Source organism: Dromiciops gliroides, chromosome 1, assembly GCF_019393635.1.
Source record: "Dromiciops gliroides isolate mDroGli1 chromosome 1, mDroGli1.pri, whole genome shotgun sequence".
Lineage (NCBI taxonomy): Eukaryota > Metazoa > Chordata > Mammalia > Microbiotheria > Microbiotheriidae > Dromiciops > Dromiciops gliroides.
The window spans coordinates 528521574-528547513 of NC_057861.1; the positions used below are offsets into that span (position 1 = coordinate 528521574).

The 25940-nt window shown below is 42.4% G+C and overlaps 1 protein-coding gene across 3 annotated transcripts in view; it reads right to left on the bottom strand.

Moving 5' to 3' along the window:
- Positions 1 to 25940, bottom strand: part of SLC29A4 (solute carrier family 29 member 4) — a 56782-nt gene that overhangs the window by 18881 nt on the left and 11961 nt on the right. For all 3 annotated transcript variants that reach the window (XM_043978315.1, XM_043978316.1, XM_043978314.1), the window contains exons 2-5: positions 21209 to 21381; positions 16384 to 16527; positions 7558 to 7671; positions 3123 to 3251 (exon numbers count right to left, since the gene is read on the bottom strand). In XM_043978315.1, coding sequence (XP_043834250.1) covers positions 3123 to 3251; positions 7558 to 7671; positions 16384 to 16527; positions 21209 to 21381 — 560 coding nt within the window. The remainder of the gene's footprint in view (positions 1 to 3122; positions 3252 to 7557; positions 7672 to 16383; positions 16528 to 21208; positions 21382 to 25940) is intronic.

A 25940-nucleotide genomic window follows, 5' to 3' on the forward strand; every position in this document is an offset into this window, starting at 1 on the left:
CACCTAGCTGCCCCCTAAAAGGTAGCCTTTTTAACCCCACTTCTTAGAATTCCCAGCATCCTTCAAGGCTTGGCTCAGGTACTACATTCTATATGAAACTTTTCCTGATCCCCTCAACCAATATCCCCAAATCCAATATCCAATAAACATATATTAAGGGTCTGCTATGTGCCAGGCACTGTGCTAAGCACTGGGGACACAATTAATAAAGTCAGTCCCTGCCCTAAGAAGCTTACAATCAAAAGAGGGAGACAATACCAGGAGGCATCTTGTTCCATGGAATTAAAGCCAGGCAGAGCAGCAGATGCAGAGTGGATTGAGCCAAGAGTCCAGTTTCTAGCCTTCTACAAAGGAAGGCATTGGGAGGAATTTGCTACTCTGCCTTCCAGTCCTCTAATGGGGGGGCGCAGACAGAGAGAGGGGGAGGAGGGAGAGAGAGGAGAGAGAGAGAGAAAGAGACAGAGAAAGGAGAGAGAGAAAGAGAGAGGAGAGAGGGAGAAAGGAGAGAGAGAAGAGAGAAAGGAGAGAGAAAGGGGAGAGAGAGAAAGAGAGACAGAGAGAGAGAGAAAAGGAGTGAGAGGGAGAAAGGAGAGAGGGAGAGAGAGAGAGGGAGGGAGGGAGGGAGAGAGAGAGAGAGAGAGAGAGAGAGAGAGAGAGAGAGAGAAAGAGAGAGAGAGAGAGAGAAAGAGAGAGAGAGAGAGAGAGAGAGAGAGAGAAAGAGAGAGAGAGAGAGAGAGAGAGAGAGAGAGAGAGAGAGAGAGAGAGAGAGAGAGAGAGAGAGAGAGAGAGAGAGAGAGAGAAGGCTGGAGGTGGTGTCAATCAAAAATCAAAGCCTGAGTGAGAAGTCCAGGTGGTGAGTTTAGAAGTGATGAGCTTATCCTGGGAGGGTCATTTTGTCCATCGATTTGAAGCCAGGCAGAGTCATGCAAAGTGGACTTGGAGAAGTCCAATTTTGAATGTCTTCCTCCAAAATTACATCAGTCTCGCAATTATGTGTGTATGTATATGTGCATACATGCACATGTATTAACATACATGTGAAAACATATAGGCATATTATACCTATACTATATGTGTGTGTGTATAATCACACATATTCACATAGGCAGATATGCATGTGTGTGTACACACACGTGTTGTCTCCTCCAGGTAGAATAAAGGCCTCTTGGGGACAGGGATTATTTCAAGTTTGCCTTTGTATCCCCATGCCTAGCACTGTAGCTGACCCATAAATATTTAATAAATGCTTGTTGATAGATGGATGGATTATTGATCAGGTCTACCCCCTCACTGGTCCAACTCCCTCCAACAACTACAACAAGGAAAGGGAAGGCCTCGTGGGGCCAGGAGGGCCTTCCACAGCTCCCATACCACTTGCCTTTCCATATCTGGTTCTGGGAAGCTGAGCCCTTCCTGAATTGCCCCCACCCCTCTCTTTCCTGGGCAGAAGCTAGAGGAGCCAAGAGCCCTCTGGATCTTCACTGCAGACAAGGATGAGCGCTCCCTGGGTCTGCAGGCCGCCCAGCTCACCCAGCTCATAAAGAAGCCATAAAACAGACCATAAACATTGGTGGGAGTAGTTAGCGCCGATCAGCTGGCAAAGGCCTAGGTTTTAGTGGGTGAAATATCTGGCCAGACTACAGCAAGCAGATGGAGGCTTTCCTGACCATTAACGAGTTGCTCTGTCTTGTGCCACTGACAGAGCTGGCATGAAGGTCTGGGAAAGATCACTCCCCCAGGGCAGACATAGAAAGAATCCTATTGGGCTAACTGAGTCCTGCCTGTGAACAGAATAGACATGATGCTGAAGCCTTTTTCTCCCCCTTCCTGGTCCCCCTCCCCAAATCCCTGTGTAATGATTAGAATGATGCCCCCTGCTGGAGACTTACTGCAGGATGCTCTGCCATGAGGAGAAGGCGTCTGAGGGCAAGACATGCGGCTCTTTGGCGTCAGGAAGTGACGCTTGTGGGAGGAAGAGGGGGCGAGGCTAGTGCTCTCCCTCTCTTTCGTCAGGACTCTGGTGGAGAGGGGAGTGTGAAATGCACTCTCCCTTTAATAGGTAGATGAATCTAGGCCTTTTTCTCTCTCTTTACCAAATTCTTATTCCCTTAATAAATGCTTAAAAGTCTAACTCTTGCTAAAACTTAGAATTTATTGGCGAACACTCATTAGATATTTTAGACAGACTAGCTAGAATTTTAGCCCCTTACGCCTGACTCAATTTAAAACCACTAAAAACAGAATCAATCCACAAAGGTTTGCACCCCCCCCATCCTTTATTGATCATGATTTATCAGAATAGAAGCTTCTGGGAGCTAGAGGCTGAGGGTGAGAGCAGGTTCAGTATAGTGCCTGGTATATTGGAAAAGACTGAGGAATATTCAGCTATTTAGGACCACTTGATATCAGGCCACTTCCCCTTTTATAGGGTACTCAGGAAGTCACAGGAGTGCAGATTTAGAAACAGAATGGTCCTTAGAGGTCACTGAGTCAAATCCCTTCATTTTACAGAGGAGGAAACTGAGGCACAGAGAAGTTAAAGGCCTTTCCCAGGTCACAAGAACATAGATCAAAAATTGGAAGAGACCTCAGAGGCCGCCTATTTCAACTTCTTCATTTTACCTTCCCCACTCCCCTGGCAAAGTGACCTTGGTGCAGCTAAGTCCCAACACTACCCCCAAAGTGGGTGAGGTTGAAATGGTGATTTTCCTTTCTTACTTATTCTCTTGCTTACTGAGTTCCTGTAGCCTAGAGATCAGGTTCAAGGTCAGACATGGAAGAGAGCTCTCATTCCCTGCCTCCTGTCCCCAACCCCCCAAATCATAGAGATTTTATTACCTTTGGGGTCAATTAAAGGGTTAGACCTCTATCAGGACTCCCAGACCCACTGACCTCCCTTAAAAGAAGGTCAGCCTCAGAGCCAGGCCAATCTTTCCAGGACCTGGGCCTAGCCCAGGGCCCAGGCATGCACCTGAGACTTAAGAGGAGACATTTCCCCTGGCTCATCCCCTCCCAGGTCTTGTGTTTACCTAGGCCCAACCTCCCCTAAGAAAAGCTAGGGCCTTGTCAATAATGGAGGGGTCCCTTGCTCCCTTAACCCCTCTGGGACAGCCTTTACCTACCTGTACAACCAAAGGCCACCGTACCCACTGCAGCCAGGTTGATGGCATAGGCCTGGGTTTGGGAGAAGAGCTGTAGCCAGACATCACAGATGCTGACAAACAGGAGGGGGCCCACTGCGAAGAAGTAACCTGAAGATGAGAAGACATCCAGGATAGTCAGGGGTAAGGCTGCAGGAAGCCTGGGGTTCATCTACTCGATTAAGGCTCAGAAGGAAGGAGCTCTATACCTTCTCCCCAAGAAGTCAGTTAGGAGGGCAGCTTCAGCCTCAGCCTTCTGTCCCACCCATATGAAGATCAGATTTAGAATGGAAAGAGACCTTAGAGATCATTGAATTCAGGGAGTCTTAACCTGGGACTTGTAAACTTATTATTATTATTATTTTATGTGTGGGGGGCAGTGAGGGTTAAGTGACTTGCCCAGGGTCACACAGCTAGTGTCTGAGTCTGGATTTGAACTCAGGTCCTTCTGAATCCAGGGCCGGTGCTTTATCCACTGCACCACCTAAGCTGCCCTGTAAACTTATTTTTAAAATATTTTGATAACTGAGTTTCTTTTGTAACCCTAGGTATTTTATTTTATGCATTTGAAATGATAATTTTTGAGGAGTCCATTGGCTTAACTATACTGTCCAGAGGGTTTAATGATACACAAAAGTGTTAAGAACCCCTGATTTAGCTCCATCTCCTTATTTTACAGATAGGGAAACTGAGGCCCATCATTTTCAGTTGTGCCTGACTCTTCATGACCCCATTTGGGGTTTTCTTGGCAAAGATAATCAAGTGGTTTGCCATTTCCATCCCCAGCTCATTTTACAGATGAGGAAACTGAGGCAAACAGGGTGAAGTGATTTGCCCAGGGTCACATAGTTATTAGTAAGGATCTGAGGCTGGGTTTGAACTGCAGGCCCAGTTCTCTATCCACTGTATTACCAAGCTGTCCAAGATTACAAAGGTAGAAAGTAAGAGACAAGTAAGAGAAAGTAAGAGATTCCTTTTACTCAGGAATCAGTACTGTCTTCCACTACATCACATTAGAGAGAGAAAAATCCCTGGAGAATCCGTCAGCTGCCTAATTTTTCTCATTGCCCTAACCCCTCAACAGTCAATATTCAGATAGAACTAAGTACTGCTGAAAGCTCCTTAGTGTCTTAAGGTTATCTACAAAGAAACAAGTAGGTGAGTGGATTAATTTCACATTCACACAATGGAATCCAGTGATTTGTAACCGAAGGGGATGGAGAGGATAGAGGTGGGAGGACCCTTTGTTTTGGATGCCATAAGGTGTAGCAAGGGGAGGTGTCACTGTATAGTTATACAAAAATTATGTGAACTGCTGAGAAGTGAAGGTGATACCCAGTCATAAAATGGTAGAAACTGGGAAAGGCCTTAGAGGAAAGAGGGATGGATTTAACACTAGAGACCTGGGGCTAGCTAGGTGTCACAGTGGATAAAGCACTGGCCCTGGATTCAGGAGGATCTGAGTTCAAATTTGGCCTCAGACACTTGACAGTTACTAGCTGTGTGACCCTGGGCAAGTTGCTTCATCCTGTTTGCCTCAGTTTTCTTATGTGTAAAATGAGCTGGAGAAGGTAATGGCAAACCATTCCAGTATTTTTTTCCAAGAAAACCCCAAATGGCATCACGAAAAGTCAGACACAACTGAAAACAAGAAAAAAGAAATTTGAAAAAAAATATGTAAAATAATGCTTAATAATTTTTGTCTTGGAAAATATAATCAATTTCATTAAAATATATCATGAATGTTAATATGTATTAGGCTTATTGTTCTTATTTTAAATTTAATTAATGAAAATATTTTTTAAGTTTATGAGCTTTAATTTCCAATATGGTAAATATTCATAGATATGATCTGCTTAATTAAAAGCTCTTAGAGGTTCTCAATAATTTTTTTTTTTTTGGCAGGGCAATGAGGGTTAAGTGACTTGCCCAGGGTCACACAGCTAGTGTCAAGTGTTTGAGGCTGGATTTTAATTCAGGTGCTCCTGAGTCCAAGGCCAGTGCTTTATCCACTGCGCCACCTAGCTGCCCCCTCTCAATAATTTTTAAAATTGTAAAGGAGCCCTGAGACCAAAAAGTTTGAGACCTGCTGGGCTAGAGGTCCTTTATGGTTGTAACTCTTTGATTACCTGATGCTCTGCCTTCATTTTAAAAAAGAAAGTAATTGCTTGTGAACCCAACTTGCAACAATAAAATTAATTGAATACATTTGCAACTTATTAAACTTTTAAAACACCTTCAACCTACAGATCTCATAACAACTTATCTTCCTTCTGTTCTACTTCAACCGTTTTTCTTTGTCAGTTCCCTACTGGATTTCTAGATAGATTTTATATAGTCTTTTTGTTTTTGTTTTTGTTTTTGTTTTTGTTTTTGCAGGGCAATGGGGATTAAGTGACTTGCCCAGGGTCACACAGCTAGTAAGTGTCAAGTGTCTGAGGCCACATTTGAACTCAGGTCTTCTTGAATCCAAGGCCCATGCTTTATCCACTATGCCACCTAGCTGCCCTATATAGTCTTTTTATATAGTCCAAGGTTCCCTTGGGCTTCTGGCTCTGTTTTTTTCATATTAATTAAAAATTATTATTTTTTTAAACCATGGACTCAATAAACATGAACATTTTGTTATGCAAAAAATAGAAAAAAATGATTTTTAAAAGTGACCCATCATCCTTTTTTTCCAAGTGTATATTTACTAAATTTAACACAGTAGTCATAACAAAACTACTTTGCTTGTCTGTGTTCCCTTCTGAGCTTCCCCCTATACAGGTCTTTTCTGTGTAGTAATAATTAATAATTATAATAATTATAATTCTAGTATTTTAAGGTTTGCAAAGTACTTTACTTATGTTATCTCATTTGATCCTTACAACCATCCTGGAAGGTGGCTTTTGACCCCATTGATGAGGAAACTGAGGCTAACAGAAATTAAGTGGCTTGCTAAAGATCCCATAGCTAGGCAGTGTGTATAACAGATTTGAACCCAGGTCTTCTTGATTCTAGGTCTAGCCACTCACTGTATCACCTAGCTTGAACTTCCAAATATTTGATTTTAGTCCTTTCAAATTTCTTCATTCTCCTTCTTCTTAACTATATCCTGGCTCCAGTATTTACTGTCTGTGTGACTTTAGGCAAGTCATTATCTCTTTGAACCTATTACCACATCTGTAAAATGGGCTAACAATACACATATTATCTGCTTCATAGAGTGGGAAGTTGTAAGAAAAGTGTTCTGTAAACTTTAAAGTGCTATCTAAATGTGTTATCATCATCATCGTTTTCAGGGCCTTAGGACACTGAGATCCTGAGATAGGAAGGGTATGACTTTGTTTAGTCACATGGTTTGTGGCAGAGACTAGGGTGATGTGATCTCTGGATTGGACTCGAAGGGTCCATGTTTGAATTTTGGTTCTGCCACTTACCACTTAGATGACCTTGGGTAAGTCACTTAACTTCTTTCAGTCTCAGTTTCCTCCCCTGCGAAATAGATGTCCTCCATCTCTAGATCTATGATCCTTGGAACTTTAACTTTGTATTTGTAGCTCTAGCACTTAACACAGTGCCTGGCAAATAGTAGGTGTTTAATAAGTACTTCTTGATTGATAAATCAAATATCAACTGTTGAGAGGACCATATACCTTCACATTCAATGTAGTGATTCTGTTAGAAATGTGAAGGAATCATTTACCCTAACATGATCATTTTATAGATGAGGAAACTGAGGCAAACAGGGTAAGGTGATTTGTTCAGGGTCACATAGCTATTAAGTGTCTGAGGCTAGATTTTAGCTCAGGTCTTCCTGATTCCAGTCCCAGCACTCTGTCCTCTGTACCACCTAGCTGTCCATGTATCTGTTTAGCTGGGGCCTTCTGGGCAAGAATGCCATATTGTGATGATGAGCATTGGACTTTCAATAAGGAGGACCTGAGTTCAAATCCAGCCTCAGATACTTAGTAAGCTATGTGACCCTGAACTTAGCCAGTCTATCTCACTTTCTTCTTCTTTAAAATGGGTATAATACCTACCTCCTACGGTTGTTGTAAAGATCAAATAAGATAATATTTGTAAAGTGTCTTGCAGTTTGATTACACATGTATAACCTATATCAAATTGCTTACCATATCAAGGAGGGGGGAGGTGAAGGAAGGAGGGAGAAATTTTGGAACTCAAAGTTTAAAAAAAATGAGTGTTAAAAATTGCCTTTACATGTAATTGGGGAAAAATAGAATATTATTTTTTAAAAGTGTTTTGCAATTCTTAAAACACAATATAAATACTAGGCTTATTATGATTGGAACTTTAGGTCAGTGGGGTAGAGCTTCTTTTGAGGAAGACAAGCCTTTTCCTGTCCCACAGATAAGATGAACAATGTCTAGCCTTCAGTCAGCCCTGAGAAGGGGGAAGGGCACTGACTTACCCACAGTGATCCTGGTGTGTAGGCTCAGCATCTCTACCAGGGCATTGTTCAGCAGGACAGCCACCAAGGCCACAAGGATGTAGGTGAGGCTCATGTCAAACACAATTGAAGTCCCTGCAGCACAGAGTGACGGAGGTCAGAAAAAAAAAAAAGCAGCTCCTCCCCTGTCTGTCCTCTCCCTGCCCAAAAGGCCTGGTGCTGGCTTCTGCAAAGGGACCAGGCAGGAGAAAAGACCTTCCCCTCTGGTTTTTTTTTTTTTTTTTTGTGAGGCAACTGGGGTTAAGTGACTGCCCAGGGTCACACAGCTAGTATGCGTTAAGTACCTGAGGCTGGATTTGAACTCAGGTACTCCTGACTCCAGGGCTGGTGCTCTATCCACTGAACCACCTAGCTGTCCCCCCTCCTCTGTTTTTGATGTTCTTTGTGGAAAGGACTTGGTCTGGCTCTCATCACACACAGGTCATTTTTTCTTCTGAACCGCCCAGGTTCCACTACTTGCTAGGCCGTTTAAATGAGGAAGAGATAGGGTTAGGACTGTGTCTCTCTCAGACACTGTGGCTTACATTTAGACAGTCAAGAAGCAGCAGCTGGTAAGTGACAGAGAGGCCCATCTTGGCTAAGATGAGGGATTCTCTCCCAAGTCTTTGAAATTTCTCTCTGACCAACAACTTTAGTGGGTAGGGGGAAGGAAGCACAGAGAGTAATGTAATGTCATGTAATGGAGTGCTGAACTCAAAAGTTGTTATTCAGTCGTTTCACTTGTGTCCAACTCTTTGTGACCCCATTTGGGGTTTTCTTGGCAGAGATACTGCAGTAGTTTGCCATTTCCTTCTCTAGTTCATTTTACAGATGAAGAAACTGAGGCAAACAGAGTGAAGTGACTTGCCCGGGGTCACATAGCTAGTCAATGTCTGAAGCCAGATTTGAACTCAGGTTTTCCTGACTCCAGGCTTGGAGTTCTATATACCGAGCAATCTAGCTGCCCACTATACTCAGAAGACCTGGGTTCAAATAATGCCCCTACTATATGATCATGTGACACAACGTGTTTCCTCATCCATAAAATGGAGATTATCATACTTTTGTTATCCAGCTTGTGGGATTCTTCTGTGAGACATATTTTGCAAACCTATATAAGTATGAATTATTATTATCATTATTAGTATCATAGAGCCAGAAGGGACATTAGAAATTATCAATTCCTACCCCCACCCTCATTTTACGGTTGAAGAAACTAAGGCCCAGAGAGGTTAAGCTCAGGGTCACACAGCTAGTAAGTATCTGAGGCCAGATTTCAACCCAAGTCTTCTTTTTAAAATTAAAAAAAATTTTAATTAAAATTTTTGTGTGTGGGGGGGGGCAATGAGGGTTAAGTGACTTGCCCGAGGTCACACAGCTAGTAAGTGCCAAATATCTGAGGCTGGATTTGAATTCAAATCTTCCTGAATCCAGGGCTGGTGCTCTATCTACTTTGCCACCTAGCTTCTCCTGCAACCCAGGTCTTCTTAACTCCAAATTCAATATTCAGTCTACCACATCATGCTGTCTCTTAAGACCTTATCACTTTCCCAGCCTTTTACTGATATGTTTCCCTCAAATGCCCCATTCATGAGGGACTTGGGAAACGGGAAAGGGCATTGAATTACCTACAATGATCCTATTGCCTCTTTGTGTGCTTCAGAAACCATTCCTCATGATTGACAGTGGGTGGCACAGTTCATTGAAATTCTTCTCAAAACTCTGCATTTCAGTTCTTCTCATTTCCTCCATTATGATAACTTTCCCTCTATTGCCCAATCCCCACCAAGCCCACTCCTCTTCCCAATGTCCTGTTTTCTACTAAGGAAACCATCATCTAGCTAGTCAGCCATATTTCCAATCTCAAAGTCATCCTCACTCTCTTTGTCCAATTAGTGACTTAAATCTCTATATCAATTTCACTGCCACCTTTCTTGCATCTGTCCCATTCTCTCACCCACATAGTCACCACCCTCATTCACACCCTCATAACCTCTCACTCAGACTACTACAATTGTCTCCTAGCCTCACATCTCTCCCTACTCCAAACCATCCTCGACAAAGCTACCAAGTGAAATTCCTAAAGCACAAATCTCTCCATGTCACTCGTTCCCCTGCTCAATAAGCTTCAATGACTCCCTTTTGCCCCTAGGATCGCATACAAACTTCTCTGTTTGGCATTCAAAGTCCTTCACAACCTACCTCTAGCCTACCTTTACAGACTTATCAGATGTAACTACCCTTCACACACTCTTTACTCCAGCAAAACTGGCCTACTAAGGAACTGGCTATTCTCCTTGCATAGTATTCCATCTCCTAATGCCATACCTTTGCATGGGTTATCCCTTATGCCTGGAATGCACTCCATCCTCACCTTCACTTCTCGGAATCTCTATTTTCCTTCAAAGCTCAGATCAAGCACCGCCTTCTTGATCTCCCCAGCTGCAAGTGTCCAGCCCTGAAATCACTTTGCATTTACTCTGTGTATAGATTTTATTTCCTTACATGCAAAGATGTTGTTTCCCCAATAGAATGTAAGCTTCTTGAGGACAGTTATGTTGCATTTTTGTCTTTGCATGTCCAGTGTCTAGTGCAGTGCCTGGCACATAGTAGGTGCTTAATGAGTACCTGTTGATTAGAGAGATCAGCTTCTTAACTACTTTCTTACCTAGAAGGGGTAGAAAGTTTCCCAGCACTATAGGTCATCTCTAAGTTTCCTCTTTGTCAACACAAACAAATAGGGTTTGTTTTTTTTCATGTTGAAGGGAGCAGAGTAGTGGTGGTCCAGTCTAGGTCCAGTTAGGATCCACTCTTCTTCCCAACATCCCTTACAATGGATAGAGTGTTGGGCCTGGAGTCAGGAAGACTCAGCTTCCTGAGTTCAATCTGTCCTCATTTATCAACTGTGTGACCCTGAGCAAGTCACTAAGCCCTGTTTACCTCGGTTTCCTTATCTGTTAAATGAGCTGGGGAAGGAAATGCTAAACCACTCTAGTATCTTTGCCAAAATAGCCCAGATGAGATCATGAAGAGTCAGACATAACTGAAACAACTGAACAAAAGCAAATCACAGCTTAGCAGTTCTTTGAAGAGAGCCTGGCATGAATATTAACATTACCTTGGGGATAACATACACTGACATTTCACCAGCTTCATGCCTAGGATCAGAGGAGCCTGGATTTAGAGATATAAGGGACATTAGAGGCCACTGAGTCCAATCCCCTCATTTTATAGATGAGGAAACTGAGACACAGAATAGTTATCTGTCCAAAGTCGCATATCCGGTAAGTATATGAGTGAGGATTTGAACTCAGATCTTCCTAGCACCACTGCCACATATAGTGACCCCAACATCTGAAGAAACATGAGGAGAAATTTAATAAATTATTATAAAAGGGCCATGAATTTTCAACCATGGAAAGTCATTAAACTGGGACTTTTTCACCTCCTCCCCAGACCAGAAATTACTTATCTGAACTGTTTCGGGGAATACCAGAACTGGATGGGACTTCAAAGATCAACTAGTCCAGCCCATGCCAAAGCAGAAATCTTCTCTATGATAACCCAGGTGAAAAGTTATCCAACCTCTTCTTGAAGATCTCTACTGATGGGGAGCTCACCACCTCTTTTTAATAAACATTTTTATTCATAGTTTTGGGTTCCAATTTTTATCCCTCTTTCCCTCCCTCCCCTCCCCCCTCCTAGAGGTAGCAAACAATCAGATAACGGGCTATACACATATGATTATGTAAAACATTACCATATTTGTCATTCACTACCTCTTGAGGCGGCAGCCCACTCCATTTTTGGATAGCTTTAGTTATTAGGAATTTTTCCTTATACAGAGCTGAAAACTTGCTCTGTGATTTAAAATCATGGAATCCTTCTAGATCCAAATAGAAAAGTAGAATTCTTCTACATGACAGTCCTTCAAATATATGAAGACAACTCTCAAGTTCCTATCCCCAACCCCTCTAAGTCCTCTTTTCTCTAAGCTAAACATTATCAGTTCCTTTAAGCAATCTTCATACGGCATAGCTGTCAGTCCTCTGGACACCTTAATTACCTTTCTCTTTTTTTAAAATTAAAAATATTTTTTCAATCAATCTGCCTTCTCTTTCTCCCATTTCCCTCTCCCTAATCCCCTTTGAGAAAGCAAGAAAAAACAAAACCTCTTTTACAAACATGTATAGTCAAGCAGAACAAATTCCTTCATTGGCCATGTCTAAAAAAATTCTGTCTCAATCTGTACTCTGAGTCCATCACTAGGCAGCAAGTTTCATCATGAATCCTCTGGAGCAGAGGCTGGTCATTACATTGATCAGATTTGCCAAGTCTTTCAAACTTATTTGTCTTTATAATATTGTTGTTATTGCATAAATTGTTTTCCTGGTTCTTCTCATGTCCTATCAGTTCGTATAAGTCTTTTTATGTTTCTCTGAAACCATTCCCTTCATCATTTCTTTTTTTGTTGTTTTTTCCCCCTTTATCATTTCTTATAACACAGCAATATTCCATCACATTCTTTTAGCCGTTTCCCAATTTATTTGCATCTCCTCATTTTCTAATTCTTTGCCTGTAAAAAATCTGTGATTATTTTTGTACACATAAGTACAAACATATTCTTCTTTTTTTATCTCTTTGAGGATATAGATCTAAGAGTGCATCCCTGGGTCAAAGGGTGTACATAGTTTAGCAGTTTTTTGGGCATAGTTCCAAATTACTTTCCAGAATGACTGCACCAGTTCCATAAACAATGCATTAATGTACCTATTTCTCCATAGCCCCTCTAGCATTTGTCTGAGGCTGATAGAGGTTTAAGAGACTTGCCCGAGGTTCACACAATTAACATATGTCTGAATGAGGATTTAAACTCATTTCTTGACTCCAAGTCTAGCATACTATCCACTCTGCCACCTACTTACCATTTTTTACAATATCCTCAGTAGTGGCAAAGCCTCATCTTTTGAGGATGGATTTGATTTTTGGAAATGGCTCAGTCATTCAAAGTTCATTCTGGTGACTAATATGCAGATTTATCAGGCTGTTTGGAGAGGGAGATGTGACAAAGCCTGGCTATAAAGAGAGTGACTCTGACATGTGGATTGTAAACTGACTTTGGTGGCTCTTCTCAATGAGTGGTTCCCCAAATGGTGTAAGCAATAGTAGCCTCCCATTGGAATAAGTGCATAGTCTCCCGAGGTGACTACTTTGAAGGGGCCAACACTCACCCAGATGAACATATTTTAGTTTGTTTTTAAAATGACCCAGTCTCATCACTTTATATCTCTGGACACACAAAAAATCATTGCTACACCACTGGTTGCTATGAACTGGATTCCTAATCCTGGTGATGGGCTTGCCATGGTTCCTCTCAGGACCAAAGGCACAGGACAAGATTAAAGATAGCAAAGTAAGGGGGGCAGCTAGGTGGTGAAGTAGATAAAGCACTGTCCCTGGATTCAGGAGGACCTGAGTTCAAATCTGGCCTCAGACACTTGATACTTACTAGCTGTGTTACCCTGGGCAAGTCACTTAACCCTCATTGCCCTGCAAAAAAAATTAGCAAAGTAAAACAATCTGGACCTCTTGGAGAGACTAAAGCCCTAACCTTGCCCTCCCTAATGCCACACTCTGGCCACCTGGGCTATTTGAAGTACCATATAAATGTGCACTCTTATTATTTTCCAGCCATACAGCTAACCAGTCACGTTTAATACAAAGCACCCTCCCCAGGTACATAGATGACAGTGAAGGTTACCACCACCTTTACTATGTATATAATGAATAGCCTGGAGAAGTATTTATTTTTCTTTTTTTGCTTACGTGCCTTCATGGGCTTGCTTATTTATAAGGATTTTGAGTCATTTTAGGTTGTATTTCCTGAGCACATTAACTGATGATAAAAATTTTGCATGGTTTCCTATCCCTGCCCCAGCAAACAGGAGGGCAGCACTGCTGGGTTTGTGGGTCAGTTGTTTCAGCCATGTCTGACTCTTCATGACCCCATTTTGGGGTTTTTCTCAGCAAAGATACTGCAGTGATTTGCTTTTTCTGTTTCCAGCTCTTTTACAGATGAGGAAACTAAGTCAAACAAGGTGAAGTGTCCAAGGTCACACTGCTAGTAAATGTCTGAGGCTGAATTTGAACTCTGGAAGATGAGTCTTCCTAACTCCAGTCCTGGTGCTCTCTCCATTGTACCACCTAGTGGAGCATTCAGAACCAAAATCCAAAAAAATCACAGTAGCTAAAACAGTTCTGATGCATCCCAGTTTGCCTCCTTGCTCAGTAGTTTCCATCCAGACCTTGAAAGGGTTTAATTTACACGGACCCCAAACCCTATTTGGGTTCCTCTCAGCACCCAGGGTCTCAGGATCAGAGATGGAGGAACAAATCATGTGTTTGATGGAGATAAATGACACCATTCTCTCTGGGTTCTCTTCCTACTTGTCTGACTGTTCCTTCTGTGTCTCCTTCACTGGCTCATCTTCCTCCTCATGTCTCATGGTTACAATGATCCATCCTGTGTATTTAACTATATGGCCAGCTCCAATCTCTCTCCTGAATTCCAGGTTTGCATCAGCAGCTGCCTGTCAGACATCTCCACCTAGATGCCCTATCACAAACTCAATGTTTCTAAAACTGAACTCCTAACCATCTTCCCCTCCAAATCTGTCCTTGCTCCTTACTTCCCTCTTTTTGGTGATGCAAAAATGCATCAAAAGGTAGCTCTTCCTAGTCACCCAAGCTCAAAACCTCTAATTTATCTTCATTCTTAGTCTCTTGCCACTGGACTGTGATGACTCTGGAGGAGAGAATGAGGCTGATGATTTTGCACAGCCCAACCTCATTTAAATCCAATTCACTTGCAGGTCAAGATATCACACTCCTGATACCATTGGTCCCCTTCAGTATTGAAGGATGAACAACAACAATCTCTAAACCCTCATATCTAATCAGCTGTTAAACCCTGCTCTTTTTTTCCATCATATCTCTTTCATCCTTCCCTTTGTTTCTATTCATGATCCTGGAATAGACCCCCATTACCTGTTGAATTACCTCCCTGCCACTGACTCTCTCTTCAAACCTTTCTCCACATAGCTTTCAATCTTCTCTAACGTATAGCTCTGACTATAGCACTCTCCTGCTCAAAAAATCTTCAATAGCTCCCTATTGCCTCTGGGAAAAGGTACAAACTACTTAACCTGGCATGTAAGGTCCAACCTACTTTTTTTCAGACTCATTTCACATTCTTTCCCTTGATGTACTCTATAGTTGATCCTGAATGTAGCTGTTTCCCAAACCTGACATGCCATCCATTACCTCCTACCTAATACTGCTTTGCAACAGTAATATATTTCGTTTTCACACAGACTGCTGAAATCTTTCCTTCTCTTCAGGTGCCACCTCTTCCATGAATCCTTCCTTAATGCCCCTTACCTGAAGGTGATCTTCCTCCTCTCAAGTTTCCCTAGTGCAGTTTACTGGATCTCTCCTTTGCCTCTACTTTGTATCATAGTTATTTGTGCACATGTGGGATAGTGTATGGAATGCAGGATTTGGAGTCATGAAGACCTGGGTCTGAATTCCACCTTAGATACGTATTACTGTATGACCATGGTTAAGTCACTTAAACTCTATCAGCCTCAGTTTCCCAACTTGTAAAATGAGAGTGTTGGATTTGATGACCCCTGTGGTCCTTTCTAGCTCTAAATCTATGATTCAATGACTGCCACCTCCCACTCCATTTGATTGTAAGATCCTTGAGAGATGAAATCGAGTTGTTTTTCATTTTTGTATCCCCTGTGCAGTACCTCGTAGAATAAAAAATTCAAAAGTCATGTGCTAGAGACAATAGAATTTTCTAATGCTAAAAAATGTTCACTTAAAGAGGAAATATCAGAAGTATCCCTAATTGTACCTGTGATATTTTATGCCCTGGGCAGCTGCTTATCATGGCTACCCTTTGTCTTGGCTCAACTTCGGACAAAGAAGGATGCAAGGGACTAGAGATGGTGAAGCTAGGCAAGGATGGTGGATAGGGAACTTGAAGGACCTTTGACATCATCTTGTCTAATTCCTGAAATCCCTCATTTTATAGATGAGGAAACTGAGACCCAGAGAGGTTAAGGAATTTGCCCAAGATCACACAGCTGGTACAGAAGACCATAGAAATAGAGCCAGAAGGGACCTTGGAGGCCATCTAGTCCAACCTTCTCATTTAATAGATGAAATTGATGGAGATAAAGTGACTTGCCCAAGGTCACACAGAAAGTACTAAGGATCATTGCTAGAGCTAGAAGGGATGTAAAATGCCATGCAGTCCAATCTCATTTAATAGGTGGGGAAACTGAGGCTAATGGAGATTAAGTGACTTGCCCAAGGTCACAAGGCCCTGTGACTCTAAGTTCAGTACCCTTTTCATTGCATCAGACTCTGGCTAGGGTCTCATCACAGGAAGCCAGGTAGAAAACAAAGGCTGAGCCATGAAGTACCTTTAACTTCATGGTTGGTATTGGACAGAATGATCCCTATGATCCATCCCATTGTGGAATTCTAGGACTCATCTCGTCCTAATTATTTGGTCCCCACCAGTATATGTCAGTAGGCTGGGTGGATGCTGACTGGGGCACAGTAAACCCAAGCCGCTTGTGCCCCTGCCAGTCTGAGACCCCTCTTCCTGCATAGATGGACGGACAAAATGACACCCGGACTCCAGTTCCAATGTGACTCTTGCCGACACAGCCTGGAACTCTAAGGCTCTAAGAAAGGGAGGAGCCCATTTGCCACCAGGAGGCTAGAACTTACCTGGGTATTTGTGGTGCAGATAATCGACGTCCGTGATAAAACTGTTGTATGGTAGGAGGAAGCCCACTCCGGCCAGCAGCATGGCAAAATATATCCCATGGTACTGGTCATCAGGCTCAGGCTCAGGCTCAGGCTCCTCGGTCACTAAAACCCCAAACATATGAGAGAGAAGGTCAGACTCATATCCCAACTGAACAGCTGACATTTTAGTGTTTGAAAGTTGGCAAACTGCTTAACAGGATTACCTCATTTGAACCGGATGTCAAATTTGTTTGGATCTCCATTTTCTGGCATCTCACCTTGTCAATACTCAAAGGAAAATATGAGACAGCTAGGTGGTATGGTAGATAGAGTGAGGACTGAGCTCAGAGGCCAGAAGACCTGAATTCAAACTCTCCCTCAGAAACTTATTAACTGTATGACCCTGGGCAAGTCACTCAAACTCTCTGGGCCTCAATTGTACTCTCTCTCTCTCTCTCTCTCTCTCTCTCTCTCTCTCTCTCTCTCTCTCTCTCTCTCTCTTTAGTGAGGCAATTGGGGTTAAGTGACTTGCCCAGGGTCACACAGCTAGTAAGTGTTAAGTGTCTGAGGCCAGATTTGAACTCAGGTCCTCCTGACTCCAGGGCCAGTGCTCTATCCACTGCGCCACCTAGCTGCCCCAGTTGTACTATCTCTAAAATGGGGGTAGGGATGGGGTTTAATTTGTTGGTCTCTAAGGTCCCTTATGGCTTTAAATCTAGGATTCTGCTATCTTGGCTCTGTAACTTTTTTCTTTAGTTGGGCCCCTTTCAGCTTTATCATCCTGTAACTGTTTATATCTAGGAAGACAAAAGAGAGGGATAGTTGAGGGTGTGTGTGTATGTGTGTGTGTGTGTGTGTGTGTGTGTGTGTGTGTGTGTGTGTGTGTGTATACATACAGTGCTGTGGTAAGAATCCATGACTGCAGAAGTCTTAGGTTTTATAGTTGGTTTGACCAGGACAGGTCTATTGACTCATTTTTGTTAATTAAATCAGCAGTTTATCTACTGAATACCAACTATGTACCCAGCTCTTTGCTAATTTCCTTAGACAAGACATGAGGAGAATAAGACGTGGCCTCAACTTCAAGTCACTTACAATCTAGTTGGAAAGGAGTACCAATATACGTGAAACAGGATGGTAGAAGACCATTTGTAATTGAGTATTATACTATGTAAGAGCTAGAGTTAAGAAAAGGAGATTGGTGAAAGCTTTGGGGAGGAGGTGGGTTTCGAAAATGGGTAGAATTTAGAGAGGTAGAGAATTTGGAGAGGCAACACTGACTTTGGAGTCAGAGGACCTGAATTCATATCCATTTCTGTTGCCACCTGTGTGACCTGGAACAAATCACATAACCTCACAGGACATCAGTTTCCTCATTTGTAAAAGGTGGAGGTTGAATTATATGACCTGAGAGGTCCTTTCTTGTTCCAAGTCTATGATTCTTTGGTCTGGAAGGGGGAGTTGAGGGCTTTCCAGATAAGCAGAGATATGTGCACCCTGATAATTGACATTTGTATAGTGGTTTTAAGGTCTGCAAGATGCTTCCTCCACGGTGATTCTATGACAGGCCTATGTGAATGAATGAAAGAATGAAAAGCATTTGTCAAGTGCTTAGTATGAGCAAGTCCTAGAGAGACAAATAGAAAAGTAAGACTGTGTTCTCAAAATGTGTAATTATCCCCATTTTGCTGATGAGAAAACCGAGACTTGAAGAGATTAAGTGGATTGCCCCTGTTCACACAGCTAGTAAGTATCTAGTGCTAGATTCAAACCCAAGCATCCTGACTTCCAAGTCCAGCCCTTTATCCTTTCTTATAGTTTGGTATATTCAGGGGACCACAAAGAGAAGAACATATATGCTGGGGGTGAGACAGAATAAGGTAGCTTGTCAGTATCTCTGTTTTCCACATCTATAAAATGGACACAAACATGCCTGTCTGTTCAAAAGTGGACTGACAAACTGTAGAAGAAAGATGTGACTGTGGGCCTAAAGGCTAAGCATCCATCTGGCTTTGTGGTGGCTCACCAAGATTATCCATCACTACCACAACCATCATTTCATGGGGACTCTGTCATCCTAGGAATGATAAGCAGGCAGGGTTACTCTATGAGTTTAACTCTTATCCAGAAGCAAGATCAGAATCACTTGTTTAATTGATAATAGCCCCTCACTTACCAGGGTTTTATAATTCCAGGTATTATATTTTTAACCCATTAGAAAAATCTTTTTCCACTAAGAGCATACTGTAGTATCCCAATTGGGCATGCCTCAGTAAAGGTCAGGAGGTGCTTGGGAGTAAGTGAAGGACAGGAAGGGTCCTAGGTTGGGTGGCTGTACAGCAGGAAGTCCCCCTAGGGCCTGGCAGAGGATCAATAGTGCATCTGAGCTGAGAACTAAGGGATAAATATAGCTAGCATCCCAGAGTTCTCTTTGTGTAGACAAAGAGAGCAGCCAGGATAAGCAGTGGGAAGCATAATTACCCCTCTGGTGATGTACAAAGGATCAAAGTTGACTAGTATGAGGCAGCCAAGACCTGAACAACCACACTGAGCAACAGGCGGGAGGGTGAGGACTGATACTAAGTATGTAAACACAGCTGGCTCTCCCCCTGGCCCAGTGGCTGGGACTGCCCATTTCAAGGGAGCCTACTGGCCAGGTAGGTGGTTTTCCCATCATTGTCTCCACAGTGTCTTTATTCTCTGTTACTAAGGAGACCCTATCGTGGTGTCAAATAGTGCAGATCTAAATAGGAAATCATCTCCACTGTCTCCCAAGAGCTCTCCAAGAGGCAACTAATTAAAACCTCCCAGCAGTTGAGCAAAGGAGGGACTTTTTCCCCCTTGCTTTTGCAGCAGGAGGGATGGAGGATTAAATATTTTGGAGAATGGAGGAAGCACTTGGAGACAGCCCAAAGACGGGAATGCTGTTGTTCAATGGGCCCAATTGGGCAGCAGCATCCCTCTATAAAATAATAATAGCTAATATTTATATAGCACTTACTATGTGCCAAGCATGCTTGACAATTATTATCAGATTTGATCCTCACAACAATCCAGGGAGGTAGGTGCTATTGGTTTTTTGTTTTTTGCAGGGCAATGGAGGTTAAGTGACTTGCCCAGGGTCACACAGCTAGTAAGTGTCAAGTGTCTGAGCTCGGATTTGAACTCAGGTCCTCCTGAATCCAGGGCTGGTGCTTTATCCACTGCTCCACCTAGCTGCCCCAGGTAGGTGCTATTGTTAACCCCTATTTTACAGATGAAGAAACTGAGGCATACAGGGGTTAAATGATTTGCCCAGGGTCAAATAGATAGTATCTGAGGATGGATTCAAACTCATGTCTTCCGGACTCCAGGCATAGAGCTCTACCCACTGTGCCATCTTGCTGCCCCATTAAAAAAAAATCCTATAGCTACTTCCTTTTCTCCTAAAACCCCAAGGATTACAATGAACTTTTCCTCCAATAACCTTATCAGGTGGACAGCAGAACTTATAGTATCCTCATTTTATGAGGAAACTGAGACTCAAAAAAGGTTATGTGAGTTGTCCAAGGATCACTGATAGTAACTGTCAGAGTTGGGTTTTGAACCTAGGTCTTGGCCCCAAGTCCAAAGCTCCAAATTCCCCAAGGGAATTTGTGGAGATGTTGGAGCAGAAGACCAAGGAGGCCTGGGAAACCTTATAGTATCATAAATTAGAGTTAGTAGAACCCTTAGCGAGATCATCAAGTCCAAATTCCTCACTGTGCAGATGAAGAAACTGAGATCCAGAAAAAGTCATGTGAAATGTCTCTAGTCTGTAAGTGGCAGGGCTGGGACTCAAACCCAGGTCTTCCTATACCAAATCCAATGCTCAATCCACTGCCATGCAATACCTCCCCATTGCCCTCTCTCAAGGTCTGGTGGGGGCTATGCCACTGGTGATAATGGCTGAACTACTGACCTATCTGAGGTCAGGAGGATAGGCTTCCATGGCTCCTTAGATCCCTTTCAGTTCAAGGATCATATGAGTTACATTAAATATAGTTATACTCTCAGTACCATGGTGACACTTAGTATTTAAATAGCACTTTTCATTTAAGAATTCCAAAGCTTCGTGCTTTCCTTGTTATTTTAGACCTTTGTTTTATTACTGGTCAGGAGTTTCACACAGCAGACACCAGCCACCATCTTCACCTTACACAGGCAGAGCCTGAGGTCTGGAAAGTCACATGCCTGAGCCACAGGTTTTCAGAAAAGGAGTCAGAGGAGAAATTTATAGAATCCAAGTTCCCTTCCCACTTTCTTTCTTTTTTTTTTTTGGTGAGGCAATTGGGGTTAAGTGACTTGCCCAGGGTCACACAGCTAGTAAGTGTCAAGTATCTGAGGCCAGATTTGAACTCCAGTCCTCCTGAATCCAGGGCCAGTGCTCTATCCACTGCACCATCTAGCTGTCCCCCCTTCCCACTTTCTAACCACTGGGATGCCCTGTCTCCTTGCCAGGAAGGATCAGGTTTTCCTGATTCTCTGAGTGCAGCAATCTATCCACTAGACCACGTAGGTACTTCTTAGTAAATGCTTGTTGAATGTCACTTTTTCAATTATGACTCAGTAGAGGATGGAAGTAAAGAGAAAGGGCTATAGAATCAAAGACTCCTAGAAGTTGAAAGGAATCTTGAGGGGTCATTTAATTCATTCTCCTGTCTCAGGGCTTCACTTAAACCAAACCATGCAGTTGGTGATGCCAACTCTAACTCTATTCCCAGCCCATATCTGGGGAGACTACCCCTGAGCCTCTCTTTGGAGGCCACTTCCTCATTATTATTACCTGGCTCCATGAAAGTCAGGACTCCTTTGGCCTGATTCCCTTTGGCTTGGAGCTCCTCTTCTTCCAACTGGTAGCTGTCAAAACTGAAGCTCATCACGACATTTCCCTCCGGTGTTACTACTGGACTGAGCTCCTTGAAGTGGTCTCCCCCAACTGACCCCATGGCTACTGTCCTTTAAAAGAAAAAAAGAGAGAATGAGCAGGTGTGGAAAAAAGCATAGAATTCCTCTTTTTTGCTATTAAATTTTATTTTTCTAATCAATGAAAATTTCCTTCTCCCCATGCACTCCACAATGATAAAGAAAAAAATCCCCAATCCCTGAAATAAACATGAATAGTCAATTAAAGCAAATTCCTACTTTGGCCATGTCCAAAAAATGATGCCTTAATCTGCACTCTGAATTCACCTCTTTATCAGGAGGTGGGTAGCAATGTTTCATCATGAGTCCTTTAGAATTGTGGCTGGTCACTGCATTGATCAGACTTCCTAAGTCTTTCAAAGTTGTTTGTCTTTACCATATTGTTGTTATTGTATAACTTGTCCTCCAGGTTCTTCTCACTTCCCTCTGCATCAGTATATACACATCTTCCTATCTCACAAGATTATTGTGAGACTCAAAGAAGATAAAATATGTAAATGCTTCATAAACCTTTAAAAAATTCACTTACTATGTAAATATTTTTGTTATTATTTACCTCTCTGAGTGTTAGTTTCTTCACCTGCAAAATGGGAATAAAAAATAATCTCACTATTTTATAGGGAGTGTGGTTACAGAAGTATTTTGTAAATCTTAAATCAATATTAGGGACTAGGAACTAGACTATGGTCTCAAAGATACAGAAAACTCCTGGAAGGGAAAACTTTCTCTACCATCGAAGGTTGGGTTGTCTAGAGAACCAAGAAGTTAAAGGACAGGTTCAGTTACTAATTATATAAATATGAATTGGAGTTATTATCATTGTTATTATTGTTGTTCAGTCATTTCAGTTGTGTTCAAATCTTCCTGACCCCATTTAGGGTTTTCCTGGCAAAGATACTAAAGTGGTTCGCAATTTTTTTCTCCAATTCTTTATATAGGTGAGGACCTAAGGCAAATAGGGTTAAGTGCCTTTGCCAGGGGTCACATGGCCAGTAAGTGTCTGAGGCCAGATTTGAATTCAGGAAGATGAGTTTTCCTGATTCTAAGCCTAGAACTCTAACCACTGCATCACCTAACTGCTTTCTTCTTCTTCTTCTTCTTCTTCTTCTTCTTCTTCTTCTTCTTCTTCTTCTTCTTCTTCTTCTTCTTCTTCTTCTTCTTCTCCTTCTTCTCCTCCTTCTCCTTCTCCTTCTTCTTCCTCTTCTTCTTCCTCTTTTTCCTCCTCCTCCTCCTCCTCCTCCTCCTCTTCAGGGTAAGAAATTATATTTTCTCCTTTGGAAAATATGCTTCAGTATTCAACAGGTTCCATGTTCTTTTGGCCTAACATCATTTTCTTGTTACAATTAAAAACTCATTTCCCCTATTTACTTGAGGTGGACATAGGGAACATATTTCCCAGCCCAATTCAAGCTGCCTCATTCCAGTGACAGGATATACTTTTGTAAGCCCCTGCCTTTCCCATCACCCCTCTCCCCCACCACTCCCTTTCCTCAGATGGCTGTTAGCTGCCAGTTGGGGACAGTGGCATAAGTTCAACCAGAAAGCCAAGTCTAGTTCAGGAAGGAAGATTCAGAGAAGTGAAAGCCAATTCAATCCAAGCCAACAAGCATTGATTAAGCACCTATTGTGTACAAGTCACTACGTTTGGCACTGGAGACACTAAGGCAAAACAAAGAAGAGTTTTTGCGCTCAAAGAGCAAAAATTCTACCTTCTACTATATGCACATGATAATTTGAGGAGGGGAGAGAGCACAAAGGGGATCAAGAAGGGATTTCTGTAGGAGGTGCTACATCAGCTGAGCCTTAAAGGAAGCCAGGGATTCTAAGAACCAGAGGTACCCAGAGAGGTATTGGGGTCCTTTTTATTAGAGGTCTTCGAGCAGAGGCTACAGGAGCTGAGTGTGTTACAGTCGGAATTCCTTTCAGGTATGGGTTGGACTGGATGGTTGCTGAGGTTCCTTCCAGCAATAAAATTCTGTCATTTTGCAATTCCATGAGTCCAGGCATGGGGACAGCTCATGCATAGGCTGGGAGGTGAAATGTTGCATAGCAGAAACAGCAAGGAGACCAGTTTGTTTGGAACATACAGTGTGGGAAGAGAAAGTAGTATGTATTCTGATGGGAAGGGTAAGCTTGAGTCAGATTGTGAAGGGCTTTAGATGTCAAACAGGAGTTTGTATCTATCTTAGAGGTAACTGGAGGTTTTTTGAAGAGGGAACATTGCCTGGCTTGTGCTTTAGGAAGATTATTTTGGCCACTGTGTGGAACATGGACTGGGGAAGGCAAAGACTTGAAGCCAGGAGTTTAATTAGGAGGCTATTGCAACAGTCCAGGTGAGAAATGATGAGAGCCTGAAGTAGGGTGAGGTCTCTGTAAATGGAAGAAAGTGGACCCAGATGAGCGGTGCTGTGGAGATAAAATTGACAAGACTTGTCAACTGACTGAATGCAGAGGGAGGGGTTTGAGAAATGGGAAAGCTGAGGATGATAGCAAGGCTGGGTGACTGGAAGGAAGGGGGTGACCTCAAGAGAAATAGGGAAGTTTAGTAAAGGAGCTTGTTTGGGAAAGAGAATAATGAATAATATTTTAGACAGGTGAAGTTTGAGATGCCTACAAGATATCCAGTTGGAAATGCCTAACAGGTGGTTGTGAATAAGTCCAATTAAAGACCACTTAGTACAGCCTCTAGAGTATAGGCTCTAGAGAGTCTAGGGTGGAAATCCTGAAGGTTTCCAGAGAGCTTTTTAAAAAAATCAAGGATCCCAAACCATTTGTGATAAATGATGATTAATAACTAATATCTTAGGGAGATTTCTTTTTTCTAACTCCTCATTTTTAAAAGTTCACTTTTTCTTGAAGGACATTACTAATAATGAAATTGCATTGACTTTTCTAGATCTTGGTCAGTCCCCACCCAAACCTGCAAAAAATTTAATCTAAGGTGGGGAAGCCTATTGTGTTCTGTTTAAGCTTGGGTGAAGACAGATCCTTTTGTCTAAATAGCCCAAGGCTGGGAATGTTCTGGCATAGAGATATTTTCTTTGTCCAGGTTGACATCAGCTCCTATTGGAAAGGTATATAAACTCTGAGCCTGACACCATTATTATCCTGGTCTAAGAGAGATTGCCAAATGTCCATCCTTTTATTAATAACCTGCTGGCCTTATTAATAAAATTATTAAATTACCCAGAAACGGTTTAATCTACAGTATAGGGTTAGCTATAGAGCTGCAAGGGACCTCAGAAGTCATCCAGTTTATTTTACAGATGGAAAAACTGAGGCTGAGTTTAAGTGATTTGCCTAGGGTCACATAGCTAGGAAGTATAGCAGAATTTGAACCTAGGTTTTTCCTGACTCCAAGTCCAGTATGCTATCAACCACGACACTTAATTCCCTCTTCTGGTGATGGTCTAGCCTAATCTATTGTACTGGTCCACACATGATATGGAGTAAGGAAAAGAATCCTTGAGCTAATTTATGAAACATGAAAAGAATCAACTGCACTGTATCCACTCTCTTCCTCCAACTAGACCTAAATCCAATGAAAATGTGGGCTTCTCGGGGGCAGCTAGGTGGTGCAGTGGATAGAGCACCGGCCCTGGATTCAGGAGGACCTGAGTTCAAATCCGGCCTCAGACATTTGACACTAGCTGTGTGACCCTGGGCAAGTCACTTAACCCCAATTGCCTCACCGAAAAAAAAATCTATTCCAACCATAAATTTATGCTTTTAAAATCACAATTATCTGTTACCAGCACCAGCCAGTTTCAGGGGCTGATTACTAACTCCCTTCCAGCATCTCCATCAAAGAGCAAAGAGAGCCAGGAAGAAAGTGAAACCCAAATCAGTAAATTTAATAATGTGCAAACAATTCTAGTAAAACACTACGTGGGGGGGCAGCTAGGTGGCGTAGTGGATAGAGCACCGGCCCTGGAGTCAGGAGTACCTGAGTTCAAATCCGGCCTTAGACACTTAACATTTAACTGGCTGTGTGACCCTGGGCAAGTCACTTAACCCCAATTGCCTCACTAAAAAAACAAAAAAACAAAAACAAAAAAAACCCACTATGTGGGGAAAAGATGCTGAACCTCTTAACAATAAAAGCTTTAGAATTGGCTGTGAACTTTATTGTTATATTTTCCCCCTTAGTACCACGGACAGCTCACTGGAAGGTAAGGTCCCTAAGGGTACAGACCATGTTGTAAGCAAGGGTAGAATGGACCTTAGAGATGATCTAGTCCCACCCTTCCTCCTTTTTATAGAGTTGGGAAATAACTTGCCTACAGATACACAGCAACTTAGTGGCAGAGCCAGGACTGGAATTTGGCTGGGTCTTTTACCTCCAAGTCCAGTGCTCTTTGCACCAAAATAGGCTTTCTCTTACAGTGCTCAGTACAGGGACACCTCATTTATTCAACATTACCTCGGCCTGGGCTATGCCACTTTACACCTTTAAGTGTCAAAGCTCTTGATTTTAATAATTTGTGATGGAAATCTTTTTAAAATGCATTATTCACTTCCCTGCCTTCTTAAACAGAGGACACAACATAATTCAACCTTTTCTTGAAGGCTCAGGATAATCACTATGAATA